We start from the raw sequence: 18,112 nt of genomic DNA, 5'->3' as shown, positions 1-18,112 counted from the left end.
TAAAGTAATTCATTTTTTTATTTGCTATACAGCCAGATAATACAGCAAATGTCTTACACTTCAGTAATACTATTATTTACATTTACATGTTGTAGGTATCAATTTCAAATGTCAAAAGTAAGAAAACTACAATTTAGAAGTTACATTTTCTAGATTTAGCATGAGCAAATTTCTTGATGATATCTGAAATGTGTCTTTCATGCAGAAGTTCATGTTCAATGTTCATTAGAGTGAGATTGTTCAATCTGTTTTTACCCAACATTTGGGAATCCCTGTTAGAGGGAACACTGGGGGTGGCTATGTAGTTATAGGTTGTTAATTATTAGGCCAAGTTTACTGTTTATTGGCAGGCATTTAACCAATTAAGCAATCACAACAACAATTTACAGCAAAAGTTTTTATCCTAACCCACCTCACAGGACTGTAGTAAGAATAAAAGTAGGAAGAAAGAATCATGCACACTGAGCCTCTTAAAGGAAGGGCAGGATCAGGGGCGTAACAAGGTTGGAGGGGGCCCAGAGACAAGATTTTAAAATGGGCCCCCCGACCTGCCATCACCGCCTACCACAAAGCGGGGACTGGGCGGGCGGGCAGCACAAATTGGGGAGCGGGCGGGCGGGCAGGTGGCACAAAGCGGGGACTGGGCGGGCGGGTGGCACAAAGCGGGGAGCGGGCGGACAGGCGGGCGGCACAAACCAGGGACCAGGCGGGCGGGCAAAGCACGGGCCAGGAGGAGGAAAGCCGGCTCAGCCAGGAACCGCGGCCGTGTAGAGGCAGCCATGCGGGTGGGCGGGGAGAAGCAAGGACTCGGGGACCATGCAGGTGGGCGGGGGAGGAAAGCAAGGACCATGTGGGTGGCCAGGGAGGGGAAAGGAGAACGGGGAACCATGCGAGCAGGGAGGGGGGAGGAGAGTGGGGGACCATGCGGGCGGGCAGGTGGAGAACAGGCCGGGAGAAGGGGAGAAGCAGCAGGGCAGGAGGAAAGAAGCGGGGACCATGCAGGGTGGGCGGAGAACAGACGGGGGACGCGCGGGCCATAGGGAGATGAACACAATCTTCCTCCTCTTAGTAAAAACCAACTGCATTAGCCCCAACGTGCGCCTTTCCTCCTTCCCTCGTCACTGTGTCGCTAACTAATCTGAGAAGTCTTCCTGCCGACGCTCCTCCTACATGTCTTAAGAAGTTGTTGTTCTTAAGAGTGCCCAGGGCATAGCTAGCCGTGTGTGCAAGTGGCAATGTATTACTATTTTTATTGCTAGTAAAGTAAAGCACTTCTGGTGAACCTGGAGAGATGCCCAACTGCTGCTGCAAAGGAGAGCAACGGGGTCTCTTGATCCCACCCCATCCCCGTCCCGAATGTGCATAACTAACCTTACCTGATTCCTGAGCCTCTTGCCGCTCCTTTTTTTTTACTGTAATGGTAGATCCTAGCTTTCTAGCTTGCTTGCTGCTAGATTGATTCGTTGGTGGGCAGCACTAGGAATAATGGCACGGCAGCGACTTCCTCTTCCTCCCTCGGCAGCACGCGCTAGGCAGCAGCAGCAGCTGAGCATGCGTGTTTCTCTGCACCAGCAGCAGCCAATGGGTGGGGAAAGAGGAGGAGCCCCGTCGGCCACAGAACTAGGCAAAAGGGTGGAGGGTGGGCGGAGGCAGCAGCAGGCAGGAAATACGGCGCTCTGGAACAAAGGTGGAATTTTTTAAAACCATTTTTTAAAAATACACTTAATCAAGGAAGCTGGGGCCAGCGCTGGTTGGGGGAGGCACGTGACATGTCTCTCGGGTGCCCCCTAAGCTGTGGGGCCCCCAGACAACTGTCTCCCCTTGCCCGATCATCGTTACGCGCCTGGGCAGGATGCAAGTGTCATGACAAAACACATATATATGCATGATGTGCATACAACATATTCATATTTATGCTGACGTTTAGCCACATGTCTCCAATAAATGCATCCCATTCAATGCCATTTATGCCAAACAGAAAGAGAAGTTGCCTACTAGCCTTAGCCAATATATATGCAACCACTAAAGCCATTTCAAACTAGACAACAGGATGGTATATGGAGTCATCCCAACTTCTTACTAGGATTTAATAATATAAACAAAGCAAACATCAGTCACAGCCACCAGCAGAATCACAGACACACAGAGTGATTTTATGCCAGATATCTCCCCATTTCACAAAACATCCTCCATATGCATCCCCCTCCATTTTTGCTCACTTTTTGAAATATGAATGAATGATTGGAAAATGATGCTTAGTTCGCTTTGAAATGAGATTGTTTGCTCAGCAGACTGAGCAGAACAGCAGCATCCACAGCAGACAGAGAGCAGGGAGAAGGAAGGAAACTTGAAAGGGAAGGGAGCCTCCTGCATAAACTCACTGATTTTCAGCTTCTGCAACTGTAGTGTTGTTTCAATGCCCTGTGTCCCTGCCCCCTCCGCTAATGATTAGCTCAATCTATTAGCTCTTGCAGAGCCAGATAACTGAGATAAGATAACAAGCTGTGGGGGGCCCTAGAAAACGCGGGCCCCGTAGCATTTGCTACTTTTGCTAATACGTTAATCTGGCCCTGACCTTAAGGGATTAGACCACCACCTACCTTCCTGATGTTCTCTATGTACTTGCCACTGACTGTCTGATCTCTGTTCAGTGTCCTGAATCTTGACTTTGGCCTGGCCTGGATGATGTACTTGCCTTTGGTCCTTGCAAACCTGACTCCACTGAGCCCTGGCAACCACTTGCTGGGGAGCAACAACAGGAGAGCGGTTGTTGTCTTCAAGACCAGCCTGTGGATGTCCTAGAGGCACCTGGTCAGACACTCTGTGGTAACAAGAAGTTGCACTAGTTGGATCTTTATTCTGACCCAGCAGGGCTTTCTGACATTCTGAGTTTAGGATGGTTTGTACAGCTCGGAGCTGTGGCTGTGTTGAAAAGGGTAGCAGCTGCTGAGTTTGGAGCAGAACAGATTCTTCAGTTGCTGGATCAACATGGAAGAAAAGCAAGAGAAAACTTGCTTTCATCCGACATTCTCTCTGGGTCTCTCTTTGGCTTCTCTAGTAGTTCCTATTTTTCCTCCTTGAACAGAAAATTCTGGATTTGGCTGTGGGTGGACTGAGTGCCGTACTATGTCTTGCTCACTGAATTATTTATACTAAAATGAACCTGGGGGTGGGCCTTAGAGGCCTAGCTCTGTTACTAAGATGGGCAGGCAAACCAGGCTGATGTGATTTTGTACCAATGGGGAAAGGCGTTTCTAGCATCAGATAACATGGGAGGAGGGATTCCCCCTCCCACTACCATTCATTTGGTTTTAGCTCTTCCAAAATGTCCATCCTTTTGAACAGTTTTAGCTTATTACAGAGTGTATATATAATGGAGTGTATATATAATGGAATTAGGCAGTGGTCTGGGAAAGGGGTAGAATTAAAGCTTAAGAACCTTCCCTGTATGTGCATCTTTACTAAGTGAATTGTCTTGTGGGAACTGGTTGAACCGATTTCTTCTTATTCCCATATATTCTGCTTGCCTCAGAGCTTGCCATAAAACCAAATAAATGGCAGGAGCAGTATTCCCCTCCATGTGCAGCCTGGGAGGAATTAAGGGATTGTTTCTACTCTCCTTTGACAACTTTGTCAGTAACCCTTGTGAACTATTGGCAAGCTGCAATTAGAAGACCTTTTGTGAAGCTTCTAGGATTGTTCTACTTGTTATTTGTTTTCTCCCTGCTCCCAACCCATGATTGGCGGACAGCCAGCCATCAAGTGTTCAGGTTCCTCCCAGAAAATTGGGTCACATGGGCATTTGCAAAATAGATAGTTCTACAGATTAAGGAAAATCTTGTTAAGTAATCCTTGCTAAATTAACTTGATCCACTAGGATTAAACAGTGCTGATGGGCCTTTTGCTTATCTGATTGGCAGAAGTTACCTGCTACATTTCGAAGATGCACTGATCTCTGTGGCTAGAGGTCTTATCAGTTCTTTGACAACCCTTTCTAATCAGAACTAAGAAAGCCCATCTGGTGCTGGTGGTTCTGCAGGTGACATGACTGCATCTTCCATTACAAAAATACAGTAGCACTGTTCATTGTGATGCTGGAGGGATTATATTTCCAACCTCATACAGGACTTCCTGTATTAATAACGTCCCTGTATTATATAGAAAGGGAATGGACTATGTCAGTTACACTCTTTTCAGACAGGGAACATAGGAAGCTGCCATATACTGAGTCAGACCATTGATCGGTCTAGCATAGCATTGTCTACACAGACTGGCAGCAGCTTCTCCAAGGTTGCAGGTAGGAGTCTCTCTCTCAGCCCTATCTTGGAGATGCCAGAGAGGGAACTTGGAACCTTCTGCTCTTCCTAGAGAGGCTCCATCCCATGAGGGGAATATCTTACAGTGCTCACACTTCTAGTCTCCCATTCATATGCAACAGGGCGGACCCTGCTTAGCTAAGGGGACAAGTCATGCTTGCTATCACAAGACCAGGGCTGTAAGCACAGGGGAACTTGACTCCCTTAGAGATATTCCAGGTACTCTTCCTCAGTGTTCAAGCTCTCTTTGAAAAGAGACAAGTTTCTAGCCCTTTTTTATGTAGAGATAAGCATGGAACCAGTATTCTGCTCACTTGTCCACTAGACTATATACTTAAGTTAGGAACATAGGAAGCTGCCATATACTGAGTCAAACCATTTGGCCTATCTGGCTCAGTATTGTCTACACAGACTGGCAGTGGCTCCTCCAAGGTTGCAGGCAGGAATCTCTCTCAGCCCTATCTTGGAGATGCTGCCAGGGAAGGAACTTGGAACCTAGATGCTCTTCCCAGAGCGGCTCCATCCCCTAAGGGGAATATCTTACAGTGCTCACATGTAGTCTACCAGTCATATGCAACCAAGGCAGACCCTGCTTAGCTAAGGAGACGTCATGCTTTCTACCATAAGACCAGCTGTCCTCTTTCTCAAGTTCTGTGATGCTTCCTTGACCCTTTAGACCCTTTATTAGAAGAATTCTGGCTACAGGACTGCTTTTCAATATCCTTAAAGGTAAAGTGTGCCATCAAGTCGATGTCGGCTCCTGGTGACCACAGAGCCCTGTGGTTGTCTATGGTAGAATACAGGAGGGGTTTACCATAGCTTTCTCCTACACAGTATGAGATGATGCTTTTCCGCATCTTCCTACATCACTGCTGCCCAATATAGTACCAGCGGGGATTCGAACTGGCAACTTTCTGCTTATCAGTCAAGCATTTCCCCGCTGCGCCACTTAAGGTGACTTTAGGTATCCTTAGAGTGTGCCATCCAAGTCGATTTCGACTCCAGGCACCCACAGAGCTCTGTGGTTTTCTTTTGGTAGAATACAGGAGGGGTTTATGATTGCTTCCTCCTGTGCACTATGAGATGATGCCTTTCAGCATCTTCCTATATCGCTGCTGCCCGATATAGGACCAGCGGGGATTTGAACCGGCAACCTTCTACTTGCTAGTCAAGCATTTCCCTGCTCCGCCACTTAAGGTGTTGATTAGGTATCCTTACCTTCCTAGATATAAATATCTGGTAAAGTGCAGAGGCGTAACTAGGGAAAACGGTGCCCGGGGCAAGCACTGAAATTGCGCCCCCCCGCCGCGCCCCCAACATACATCTGACTGACACATATGTTTCAGAAAACTTTTATTTTAAAAATTAAAAAAATTACAAAAATTACCAAAAATTTCAAAATGCACTACATACTTAGGTTTTTCCTCACAACAACCCTGTAAAGTTGGCTTGTATCTCAAACATCAGAATTATGATGCGATGATGATTATGATTATGATGCTCCTCCCTCATGCCCTGGTTCTGTTCCTGACTTTCCCTTGTGAGTGACTGTATTTTAACAAAACGAAAACCAAGGACTCCAAAGTAATTCGAGGGACTAGGGTGATAGTGCTAAAGACTCCTTATTCTCCCGCTGTTAAAGAAAGACTCCCCTTTTCCAAAACCACGCACTATTTACACCAGAAAAGGTTTCAAATGGAGGGGGAAGCATTTATGCATTTATGCTTTGTTTTATGTTACGATTTCAAAGTTAGAAAAACTATAAAAGGGCCATTTTAGAGAAGATATGCACTGCCTTAGTTGCAAATCCTGATTTTTTGAGATTCCCTGCAATTTAATAAAGCGATAATATACACCTTTGCTATTTAAATTGGTTGGAGAGTATTTATGACAATAAAAAATGAAATGGCATTTCAGATGCAACATTGGTTGCCTAAGACCGCTCAGATTTAACTAATCTTCATCACATTGACAAAAAGAGCAATTAAAATTAAACTCCATGACTAAAACCAAACCACTTTGGGGTTGTTTTTAATGAAAGGTGGTATATAAATTTAACAATAAATGTTTAGAAGTATATACTTTCACCCCCTGCCCAACCTACAATTAATTCCAGCTTATTTTCAAAGGGCTTCTAGTTTTATTTACAAATTGCTTGGCAGCACCAATGTTTAAGTAATCACTAACTGCTCCTAATGATAGTTTTACTTATTGTTAAATTTATATACCACCTTTCATTAAAACATTCTCTGTTCATCTGATTTTCAGTCTGGTTAATTAAATCGGTGGAGGTTTAGACTTTCCTGATGGGCTGAAACAGCTAATCCATTTTGATGATGACATATAATTAAATTAGCTTGCATTACATAGTGAAAAAGTCCAGGAAGGGAGAGATGGGGGGATGTGGAACCCAAGGTTCCACATCCCCCCATCTCCCCCTCCCTGAACCTTTTCAGTTAAAACGTGGTTAGATTATAGGGGAGGAAGGACTTGAATGAGCAAAAAGGAGAACTGGTGGCAAAAAATACAACTGGAAAACTTCCCCCTTCCCCTTCCCCTGGCAGCAGCAGGCAGACTGTAGCTGAGGAGAACAGCCCGACCCTCCCCCTCCCCACTCCATTTCCCGACTGAGCTGGTGCAAGAGGAAATCTGTGCCAGTTAAGGGAATGAGTTGGACAAAGGAGATCAGGATGAAGTCCAAGGAGGACAAATGGTGCTCACGGCTGGCATGAAAGGGTGGCTGCTGACCAGCTAAGCAGCAGCAGCAACAGCAGCAAGCAAGATCTCCCAGATGGGTCGGGGGTTGGAGAGAGCACACCAAACAGGCACGGTCTATGCAGTGCTCTCGGGCTGGGTTCGCAGGGGGACGTTGTTTGTTCCCAAGACTTTAAAATACAGACAGCTTGTCCTGTGCTCCCGACCCAACCCCCACGGACCCCAGCTTCTCCATGCGGCGGCGGCGTGCCCCACACACGAAAAAAGAAAGAAAACTTGCCCCTTAGACAGATGCTGCCTGTGCTGGCTGGAGGGGAGGCCGGCGCTCGGGCGCGGTGGGGGGAAGGCAGTTCTCGGCTGCGACTGTCTCTTGCTGCCCCCTGAGCCCAAGGAACCCCCCCCCCCCGATTTCCTGCCGGCACCCTGGAGTGGGGCTAGCAAGGCTGGGCAGAGAGGACGAGAATAAGAGATCACACACACACCTTTTTAGTCCTCCTTGGAGTCCTTGCATCCACCACTACACTCCGCAGTCCCAACACACCGCTCAGATTTGTGTGTCCCCCAGCCAAGGAACACAAAACGTTGATCAAGTCCCAGATTGGCAGAGTCGCTGCATCACCTCCTGGTGTGGCGGTCACATAATCACGCATTTGCTCATCCTCACAGCAGGAAACAGAAACTCCAACATTTAACCGGAGGTGTTTGGAAACCACAGAGAACTTCTGAGTCCAGGCTCCACCTCCACTGGTTCTTCGCGATCGGAGCCAGTGTCATTTGTTTCCATCCGTTCTTCTTGATCCGCAGTGGGCACAGAAAGCGGGGCTGTCCCGCCAAGGGAAGAAACCCTTGGCTAGGACCACGGCTTGTTCTTCTTCAGGCTCCACCCCTCTACTGGGTAGGAGCCAAGCGGAACTTCCGGTCACAGGGTACGGCGCAACTTGCTGGATACGCCTCTGGCAGCGCCTTATGTTTCGGTACTTCCCGAAGGCGGGGGACGGAGTGTGGTTCAACCTCATTGGCATCGGCATTCAGCAGGAATAGTCTATATTCGGGCATTCAGGAAGTTGTTCAGAAGAGGGAGTTGTTCAGGAAGTTTGCTCTGGTGCGTGTCCTCCTCTCGATGCATGCGCGACTGGTGGCGGGGCGGCGGGGTGCACCGGGGAGTGAGAGTCAGAGACTTGGACTACGAAGATGCCGCGGCACCCAGTGCTGGATGAGCAATGCCAATGTGGGGGGCAACGGGACCGGGGGAGGGGGACTGCTCTGCAAAAAAAAAAAAAAAAAAAGTCAAAAATTTTTTTCCCGGCAAATCGGCGGGGGCACTTTTTGGCGCCCCCTGCCAAGTGGCGCCCAGGGCATGTGCCCCCCTGCCCCCCTATCGTTACGCCTATGGTAAAGTGGTAGTATGAGTGAGATGCCAGTGTGTGAAAGCTGGTTAGTCTATTATTGTGGGATTAAAGGTCATCCCAGGGCTAGTCTGATACTTGTGTTCTCCAAGTGTCTACTTGGACAGGAAGATGGAAGAACTGATCTTCAATTTTTCCAACACAGTGGGACTCTGAAATGGCATGCAGCAGTATGTGGAACCCCCAGTGATTGGAGTGGAGTAGGATGGGATGGCACGTCCTTTCACTCCTTTTCAGCTGGACAAAAAACATTACTTTAAAAATGTTTCATTTCTCACCTCTCTGGGCATGGCTAGATGGCAATAGGCGCTCAGGGTTTTAGTTTCTGGGGAAGCTGAAACTGTCTCTAAGTCCTTGCCTCTGCAGAGCTTTCTTGTCTCAGCTCCACAACAGTCTATGTGCAAGGCTAGATGAAAATAGGGCCATGACTATTTCCATGCAGTTCTGTGCAGACTGTTATGGAGCTGGAAGAGTATGTAGTCAACTGTGGTCTGGATGGGAATTGCTTAGAGCATGGAATGTTAAGGTAACGGAGTGGGGAGGATGCTTGGAGGGTGGCATGTTTGGAAAAAGGAGCTGGGATTTGACAGCTGGTGGGATCAATTGGACTGGGGGTGAGGGCAGAACACAGGTAGGATTCCAGGCTTGGAATAGGTTAGGAAATTGGTTGGCTCATGTGAAACTGTCTGTGTGATTTTATTTTTTTTAAGATACGTAAAAATAGTAACTCATATGCATAAACAAATACTTCCTGATACTGAATGTTTAATTATCATTCATTTAAGAATAAATTATTAACTTTGAGCTGGCCTCTCTTTGGCCCATGCATTTAAGGTCCGCATACCTACTTCAAAGTGAAGGTACAATTGTGATAATTGCCTTTCCAAATTATGGATCTGGAACAGGCAAGCACTGTCTCTCCAAATGCTTGATTCTGCAGTACTTGCCTCTCCCAATTCTACCATGTTGCACAGACAATATAAGTGGCTTCTGAAAGCAAAAAACAAACACACACACAATGAAGGTTATAGTGAAGTCAAGCACTGCTAACTGAGCAAACAGGCACCTTTTTAAAGTGGTGATTCTCTTTATTAAGCAGGGGGAGAGCAACTGGCCCTATCCATCCCCTGCACAGAATCTGTCCAGTGGCTGTTGCTGGTGTCTATCTTAAGGTTTTGGGGTCCCCCCCCCAATTTGTGAGCCTTTTAGGGACAAAGAGCCATTTTAAAATATATTTATATCTATGTAAACCACTTTGGGGCTTCAGTAGAAAATCGGTATAGAAATATTCATTGTATTCATAAAATACAGAAGCTGAATCTAGAAAAAGAATAAGCATGGAAAAGACAGGGTCTGCTGGTGCATGTTCCACCACCCAACCAAAATGCCCACCCCCAGAAAGAGGAAGAGGATTTTCCAGATTGCCAGAAAAAGGACAATACTGAGCTGTGTGTACCAATAATCTGATTCTGTATAAGGCAGTTTCCTATGCTCCTAAACTGCCTGGTCATAAATATCCAGCTGTGCACAAAGGCATGTGAAACAGAATTTCTCACTAAAAAAAGATACAATTATTAAGACAATTACTAGATGTGAAAGCACAATTTAAATATTACAAACACCACATAATTATTTGTTTAAAAATCTAACATTAACTTCAAATCTGTCTACGTCAGATTTATTAGCCTTAACTGACCTTTAAATATTTTAGAAGTGGGACATGCATGTTCAGGTATTTTCCATCACACTGCAACTTAAATGTGCAAAGAAACTTATAAAATTCTTAGAAAATTATAGGTAAACTTTGTGATTAACAAATGTGCTGCCATTAACAATATGACTGGGCAAGTCTTTAGTTTTTGTGAATGTGAATGGAACGCAGTCCAAATCAAGAGTGGCTAAATTTGAAACTTCTATTTTTCTCCAACTCTGCTACTTCCCCATACTTTGGCTTCATTTCCCAAAGAGGAAACTTCCCATCTCATATGGACAAATTACAGACCGCAGCTTGGAGGCAGTATTTTGAAAAATCTTCCTTTGATTGCCCAGAAAGATAAAATAATTGTATTTCCTGAATAGAGAGAAAAGCTCTGACCCTTGCAAGCTTCAAAAGGAGTGAGGAGTCGAGGTCGCTCACAATCACTCCTTCTTGCTCTGTGGTCTTCTGTTGCTCGTTGCGTTTGCCCTGGCTTCATTGCACTCAAACCTGTCTTTTGAAAAGGCAGAGAGTGAGTGAGTTGGTGACACTGCCTGCTGCTCAAACTTCCCCATCTTCTGTCTTTAAATTGTGACAAGGAAAAGGAGCAGGAGGACAATGACAATGGCTAGTGTGGTTGTTGTTGGTGTGAAAGGGCTAAGTGAGATGACCGGAAGGGACAGGTCAGTGGAAGCAGACAATCCGTTGTCTGCACCAAGCTGCTGTCTGAGGCGGCTTCCTCACTTATCAAGCCAGAGGTGAAAAGATCATAATGATTCAGATGTGATCAGATACCATAACAGTTCAGTTATGATCACTAGTTCAGATATCACCTTACTAGCCCAAGCAATTAGGAAGGGGATGTACCAAGGGCATGCCCAACATGACATCCTCGGTGGGCATTTCAATGCCCTCCTAGTGTGTCCCTTTATCAAGTAGGGTCGTAAATACTTTGAGGCATCATTTACTTCGATTGTGATATTTCCTTAAGCATATTCTTATGTGTTTGAGGGACATCAAAGCTAAAAATGCTATTAGGTGACCTCTTCAGAGCCTCATAAATAAGTAATACATTTACTTTTGCAGAATAATTTTTGCTCTTGTAAATAAAGTTGTATTCCAGAAGCAGAGTCACTAATGAAACATAAGCAGATTCTGGTAAAAACAACACCACATTTGATGCTAATTGTGTGTGTGTGTGTGTGTGTGTGTGTGTGTGTATGCATGCTAGTATTATAGGATGCATTGTCTATATTATTGTATTGCTTGTATTAAATGGGGGGGGGAGAAATAGTTTTTAAAAAGATACTATTTTGGTAACATCTGTTCAAAAGTATATCAAGACCAGGCAATGGGCATTTGCACTTCTAAGGAACATTTAAACAGTCTAATACAAACAACAATTTGGAGACTGAACATTTTAATGGTCCCAGGGTGTCTTCTGAAAGCGCATGATGCAGTAACTTTGCGGAAGCCAGGCAGGTCTGGGTCTGGGCACACCAGGATGGGAGATGGGGAATCCCTATATATAACTTAAGTTCCATGAGAGAAAAATGGTGGGTTTGTTGCCTACAGTAACAAAAATGAAGAATGTATCTTAATTATAATGCAGGTTCAGTTTGAGGCTTTATTGATTACGCAGGAATTATGTCTGGTGTGATTCTTCTTCTATCTCAATTAGAAATTAGGAGGCTGCCATACAGAACTGAGTCAGTGCTGGTAGCTTAGTGTTGACTGGCAACAGCTGTCCAGGGTTTAAAGCAAGAATATTTTGCAGCTTTATCTTTTGATACTAGTGACAGAACCTGGTGTCCAGTCCCATCCTGCAGCACAGAGCCCACAAGGTCTAGAAGCAAGGCAGGGCTGGTCAGGCTAGCACCATGGATGTGTTGATTCAACAGCCAGAGGCAGACTGAGCTTTTAAATGCACCTGGGTGCTTTCCAGATTACACCCTGCAACAGGGTCACAACAAATCTCTGAAGTGTGCTTCCACACTTCCTGTGTTGTGACACCACAGTCCTCTCACTGACAGCAGGGTGCCATTCATATTTCCAATGCTTTGTTTCGAATTTATTCACTGCAATATAGTGCTATGACGTTGTCTATCTGGCATTAAAAAGTTGCTGTTTTTCCGGGTTGTTCGTTTTCATAAGACTGCTTTACGTTTTGAAAGCAATTTGCCTGAATGGAAGCATTTTGCTGCTGTTGAGTGGCTAAGCTGGAAAGCGTTCTGGGTTCAGGCTGCTCCTGCTGAGCAATGCCTCCCTGCCTGGAGAGAAGCAGTCTTAAAAGGGCAGCTGGAGTCTGGTACTCTTTCTCCTCCCCGCCATCTGATCCTGCCTCACTTGTTACCAGCACTGATGTGCAAATATAATGGCACAGCCAGGAAATGACTTGATTATCTAGCCAGAGATTGCCAGTTTGAATCCCCGCTTGTATATTTCAGGCAGCAGCGATATAGGAAGATGCTGAAAGGCATCATCTCAGACTGCAGGCAATGAATGTTAAACCCCTCCTGTAGTCTACCAAAGACAACCACAGGGCTCTGTGGTCACCAGGAGTCGACACCGACTTGATGGCACACTTTACCTTTCATGAAGAGCCAGCTCCCCCAGAGGCTCAGGTTCCAAAGGTTGTTGCTTCATCAGAGGCTCCAGGCTCCACAGGTACTGTCTTGCTCTGACACAGTGTCAGGGTCAGTATTCCCTCTAAGAGCGATTCCCATATGTTGTTGTCTACAACTCCCAGAATCCTCAGCTGCAATTGCTTTTGCTTGGGGATTCTGGGAGTTGTAGTCAACAACATCTGGGAATCTCTCTTAGAGGAAACACTGGTCAGAGTCAAAGGGCTGGGTCCAGTGCTGTTCCTGCCTCTTTGAGGTCAGACTTGGAGTCAGTAGTTGGAGCTGGGGTCATGACACCTGGATTTACCTACCACATAAACAGTATATACTTATCCACAGTTCACATAACTACTGATAAATGGGCAAAGAGACACCTTCTTGCAGTGGGAAAGCAACTACTGTATTTGCCTGAATCCAAGATAAGTTTTTTTCTGAGTTCTTTGATGTTAGAATTTGGGGGGTTGTCTTAAGTTCAGGGTCCACTTCATTTTGGGGAAATAGTATAACCTATATTTAACCCATATCTTTAAGGTGGTCATCTTAAACTCAAGGTCATCTTCTATTCAGGGAAATATGGTATCCCTATTCATACCAAAAACCAACATATAAATATTCTAAATGATATTAATATATGGGTATGTAAATATTCTAAATAATAATTACCTAGAGATTGGCTGGGCCATGCAAAGCCTTAGAAGCACCTGTCTTAACCATCCTTTCCTGTTTCTTCCAGGGCGTTTTTAGTACAGTCGTAGCAAGGGGAGAAAACCTTTGGACCAGCAGGATGGCAGGAGCCTCTGTTAAGGTAGCAGTGCGGGTCCGTCCTTTCAACTCCCGGGAAATCAACAAGGATTCCAAATGTATCATACAGATGACAGGAAACACCACAAGTGAGTAGTTCCTGCATGTTTTTACCCAAGACCATTAAAAGTGCTTTTGAGACTTTTATTACTTCTCTTAGCTATGATTGTGACTACTCCAGCAGAGCTTCCACACTGGGCATTTAATGTAAAACTAGTTGACCTTCTGCAGAGCATCTGTGCCCCTCGTTCTCCCTTTCTTCCCCCCATATTCATTTCATGCTTCTTTGGTGGCCGGGCCGCTGCTTCTCCTCCCTCGGCAGCCAGCTGGACTGCTGGTTCTCCTCCCTGGTTGCTTGGCCGTTCTCCTGGTCAGCAGTTTCTTTCTGCCCATCCTTGTTGCTCATCGGCAGCTCACTCGTGAACTCTTGCAAGAACTGCCATGCATGGGATTAGCGACAGGTGTGTTTTTAGAAGAATTTTATATATAGAGAGATGGTCTCTTTGTTTCGTAATGTTTTACTGGGCATCGGTGTGATGCGTGTGAACAGAGCAGCCCCCTTCTGTTTCCCCCTGTTTTTCTTTGATTGCTTTTCAGATCTGAGAAAACCTGACTTTAAAAAAAACACACACGCCCAAATGGCGCTGCAGTGTCTCCCAGATGTTGTTCAATCACAAAGCAGCTGTCCTACTGCTGCTTTAGAGATGTGCATAAAACTGATTTTACCAGTTTGGTTTTGTCCCCCTCTGGACCAGGGCCCTGTTTGGCTTGAGTTTGGGCCTGGTTCGAGGGGGGCTAGGGATTTCTGTAATTGTTTAAAATACCTTTTAAAAAACCAAGTGCTAACTCCCTCGGTGGCCTTATGGGATGCTGTGGTGGCTGTCGGGGGGGGGGGAGAGCTGTGGCAGCTCCCTCGAAGTTTCCTGGGGCTGGATCAGCCCTCAGGCCCATTTCAGCTCTCTATGCATGCACATCGGCAAAAAAATGGCTGCTGTGCATGCACAGAGGGCCAAAATGGGCCATACCAGACATGGGAGAGTCTGGGTGAGGTCAGCAGGTAGGGAGAGCTGCCACAGCCCCCTCCCACACCCCCCCCATGCCACCGCGAGAATAGGTGCTTCATTTTAAAATAATATTTTAGCAATTACAGAAGCCCCATACCTGCCCTGAACTGGGCCCAAACTGGTCCAAGCGGTTCCAATTGATCTTGGACTGAACCAGAGCCAGTTTGGTCCAAGGTCGAGTCTTTGAACCAGTTCACATACCCCTATGCTGCTAATTGTGCAGGTGTTTCTGGAGACAGTGGCTAACATGATGCTCAGCATTACGAAGCTGTAACTTTGTGCCCTGAGGCTGCTGTTGAGTCCTAAAGCAGCTCTGACGCTGTTGAGAATGGACAGGGCAGTTGTGCTAGCAGTGCTTCCTCAATTTTCCCCATTCGTGACAATGGGTGAAAATGCGGAAGCGCTGCTAGGGCAACCATCCATTCTTAACAGTGTCTGGACTGCCTTGGGACTCTGCAACAAACCTGGAGCACAGTATGTCAGCCAGCATTCTTTGCAAGCCCCTAACTATAACCCATTCTGATGCACCAAAATGGAAACTTCACCACTAGGGGCCTTCAGGATAAAAGAGGCTCCAACTCTCATTAGTTCTGATGGGGGATCTACTCTAATCAGATTTTTCAGAGGCAACCCCCCCCCCCAAATACAGATTGACATCCTCAGATTAATGAGAGACATCTATGAGAGGTGGTAGTTTAGCTATGCCTAGGGCAGGATTTCAGCCATTGGCAAGCTTTAATAGTGGGATACCTGTCCTCCAATCACAACCCCCACATCTAAATCTCTAGTAGGCATGTACTAAGAAAGCTGAGGAACAACCCTCCAGATGCCATCTTCAGTTAACATTGTTATTCAAAAGAAATTTAAAGGCACAGTGCCTCTGTGCACATGCAGATGGTCTTTCTGCAGAATAGAACAAAGCTGATTTTTTTTTAAAAATCAAAAGGATTCTACAGTAACACTGTGCAATAGCGTGTTCATTATAAAAAGCTGTTAAGAGCTAACTATATGTTGCAATGCAACTGTGTGTAACATTAGGCTGCTCTTTCTCCTTTGAAAAAACATTATTGGGAGGCAGTGCTTTTTAGTGTGGGGAGTATGCTTAACCCTTCTCTTTGCCAACTGATTTTCACTGCCTCCTTCTAAACCACTTGAATCTCTGCCATGGGTCTTTGTTTAATTTGCAAACATGGATCTGGAACTCCACAGGAGTAGTTTGGTGGTGGTCAAATTTCAGGTGAAAATCGGCAAACAGGAATAGTTAAGCACCCTCTCCCATCCACTAATCTATCCTTGCACTGGTCCTATACAGGAGGCCCTCTTTATTTGTGGGGGTTCCATTCCTGCCTATTTCCACAGATAACAATACCACAAATTAAGAGACCTTAACCCTATGGGGATTTGTGGGGAAGGGTGTGATTCCTAAGCACACTGAAGTGTGCTTAAAATCACAATAAAAATCAGAGAGGATCAGAAATAAGCACAGTACCTTGCTCTTCAGCTCTCCATGTCCCCCAAACTTCTACATCCTTTGATTTTTGTTCTTCTTTTTTTGAGGTTTGTTTGTTTGTTTGTTTGTAGAAAAGAGCCACAAAATGGTGGCAGGAAATGGCATCAGAAGTCATTTCTGGCCACTCAAGAACTGCGGATAAGTGAACCCTATTTTTGGCCTGCAAATAAAGAAACTGGGTCCCTATGATCCAACCACAGATATGTGAAACTGTGGGTTCCGGGGCCATGGGTAACAAGGGCTACCTGTATTTGTGTTACTAGGAAAATTTGGAGTTTCAGTTTTTCTTGTCTAAATCTGCCCTTAGACACATTGAAATATGCAGTAGCAAGTAGGAAGGGACTGGAGTAATGTGAGGTTCTATGCCTCCCATTGAGCCTGCTAAGGGCACAACTTATTTTCTGAACAGTTCTGCTGCTATTGGTGTTTGCATGCTAATAGAAGCAGCCCTGCCAGCGACCCCAGACACCTGCTGACAGTGAGGTTTTTATTGCCCACAGAACAAAGGCAGCAATTGAAGCACAAAGCAGCAAATGAGTAGCTAATCGCACAGCTGGACATGAAAAAGCTAGTGCTTTTGAGATTCTCACTGGATTGTACCACCTACGACAGCTCAGCAGTTCAATCCACCCAGGACCTAGTTGGGGAGGGCAAGGAAGAAGCATACCCTGGGAAAATGTGTTGGAAGAGATTGGTCTTGGTTCATTGCTGGTCTAGTTTGGACATTAAAAAGTCATTTGCAGATGTGAGGAGGGGTTGCATGTCTACAGGCAAGTGGTTGGGCTCTTTGGAGGTCCTCTGAATAATTCTTTGGAGAGTTTGTAAGTTTGATATGCTCAATAATAGAAGAAGATCTTTGTCTAGACATGGGGTCTCAGTGGCCCTCCTCCAGATATTGGAGTAGCAACACTTATCATCCCTGACTGCTGGCCATTGTGACTGGGGCAGGAATTTTAGTCCAACAGCTGTGGACGGCTGCTGATTTTGATACTCAAAATTTATTGTTGGAAAGGGAGGTGACTGTTGTCCTGAGTTTTGATGAAGGCATATGTTGTCTTGTGGAATCCACTTGAGAATCTTGTGGTCATTTGTCACACCTGTGTAAACCTTGTTGAGATACCTTGTATTGTGTTCATCATTGGACCATCTTCCAGAATATCAGTGCAAGAGTTGCATCCTGTCTCTAAGCAGAAAACCACAGTTTATTTATGCAAATGCACTGAGAATTCCTCTTGTACCCTCTGATTCTATAGCAGTGGTGGCTGGTGAGGTCATTTGCTGGTAGCAACATAGGGAGCTGCCTTATACTGAGTCAGACCATTCGTCCGTCTAGCTCAGGCTGCTCTGTGAATTGTGGAATTCGTGCTCATTTCCACATTACTGTCTCTCCACCTCTAAACTGCCGGAGGCCACTATAGGACAATCAAGAGAGGAGAGGAAAGTTTATCCTTACTGATAAACTGTTCAAGGTGATGGGGAAAGCAAGGGGTGTTCCACCAGCATGGCATTTAATCTGTACACCTCCTAGAGATTTCTATATTAGGCAGCATAGAAATTCAAAAAATAAATAAAATAATAATAATACATTTACATAGTAGTGCTTGAGATGAATCCTGCCTCCATTTCTGCCTCCCAACAGTTCAGTAATGGCAGGATTTCCCTCCCCTCTTGATTTCCCCAGAGCACTAGTGGGTGGTTCCTGCAAGAGAACTGCCTCACCAACAAATGCTGTTCCATAGTGCAACAGCTAATTATCCCATGGGTGAATCTTTGATAGCCAATTTCCCTGAAGTTCTCCTCTGACCTTGTGCTTTGGATCCCCATTTTTTAATAGGTAACCATGGGCCATATCAGATTGTTGAGCCCCTGTCTTTCTGCTTTCCATCACCATTGCTCCTTTTGTAATGGTTCCTGGTGCTTAAGGTGAATTCTAACTTCCTTGAATCCTATGCATAGAGTAAAATACAATACAATACAAAC

At 45.5% G+C, this 18,112-nt stretch overlaps 2 protein-coding genes across 22 annotated transcripts in view; one reads left to right on the top strand and one right to left on the bottom strand.

Annotated features, from left to right (window-relative positions):
* The window catches only part of LOC128348875 (allantoinase, mitochondrial-like), an 84,087-nt gene extending 82,646 nt beyond the window's left edge, over positions 1-1,441 (bottom strand). The window contains exon 1 of the mRNA XM_053304590.1: positions 1,377-1,441. The gene's annotated coding sequence lies outside the window, so the exon portion shown is untranslated. The remainder of the gene's footprint in view (positions 1-1,376) is intronic.
* KIF1A (kinesin family member 1A) overlaps positions 1-18,112 on the top strand; it is a 196,894-nt gene that overhangs the window by 13,317 nt on the left and 165,465 nt on the right. For all 21 annotated transcript variants that reach the window (XM_053304577.1, XM_053304578.1, XM_053304576.1 and 18 more), the window contains exon 2: positions 13,491-13,647. In XM_053304577.1, coding sequence (XP_053160552.1) covers positions 13,542-13,647 — 106 coding nt within the window. In that variant the 5' untranslated portion in view covers positions 13,491-13,541. The remainder of the gene's footprint in view (positions 1-13,490; positions 13,648-18,112) is intronic.

This window comes from Hemicordylus capensis, chromosome 3, assembly GCF_027244095.1.
Source record: "Hemicordylus capensis ecotype Gifberg chromosome 3, rHemCap1.1.pri, whole genome shotgun sequence".
Taxonomy (NCBI): Eukaryota; Metazoa; Chordata; class Lepidosauria; order Squamata; family Cordylidae; genus Hemicordylus; species Hemicordylus capensis.
Note: the sequence above shows the minus strand (reverse complement) of the source record. Positions and strands in the feature narration are given on the sequence as shown.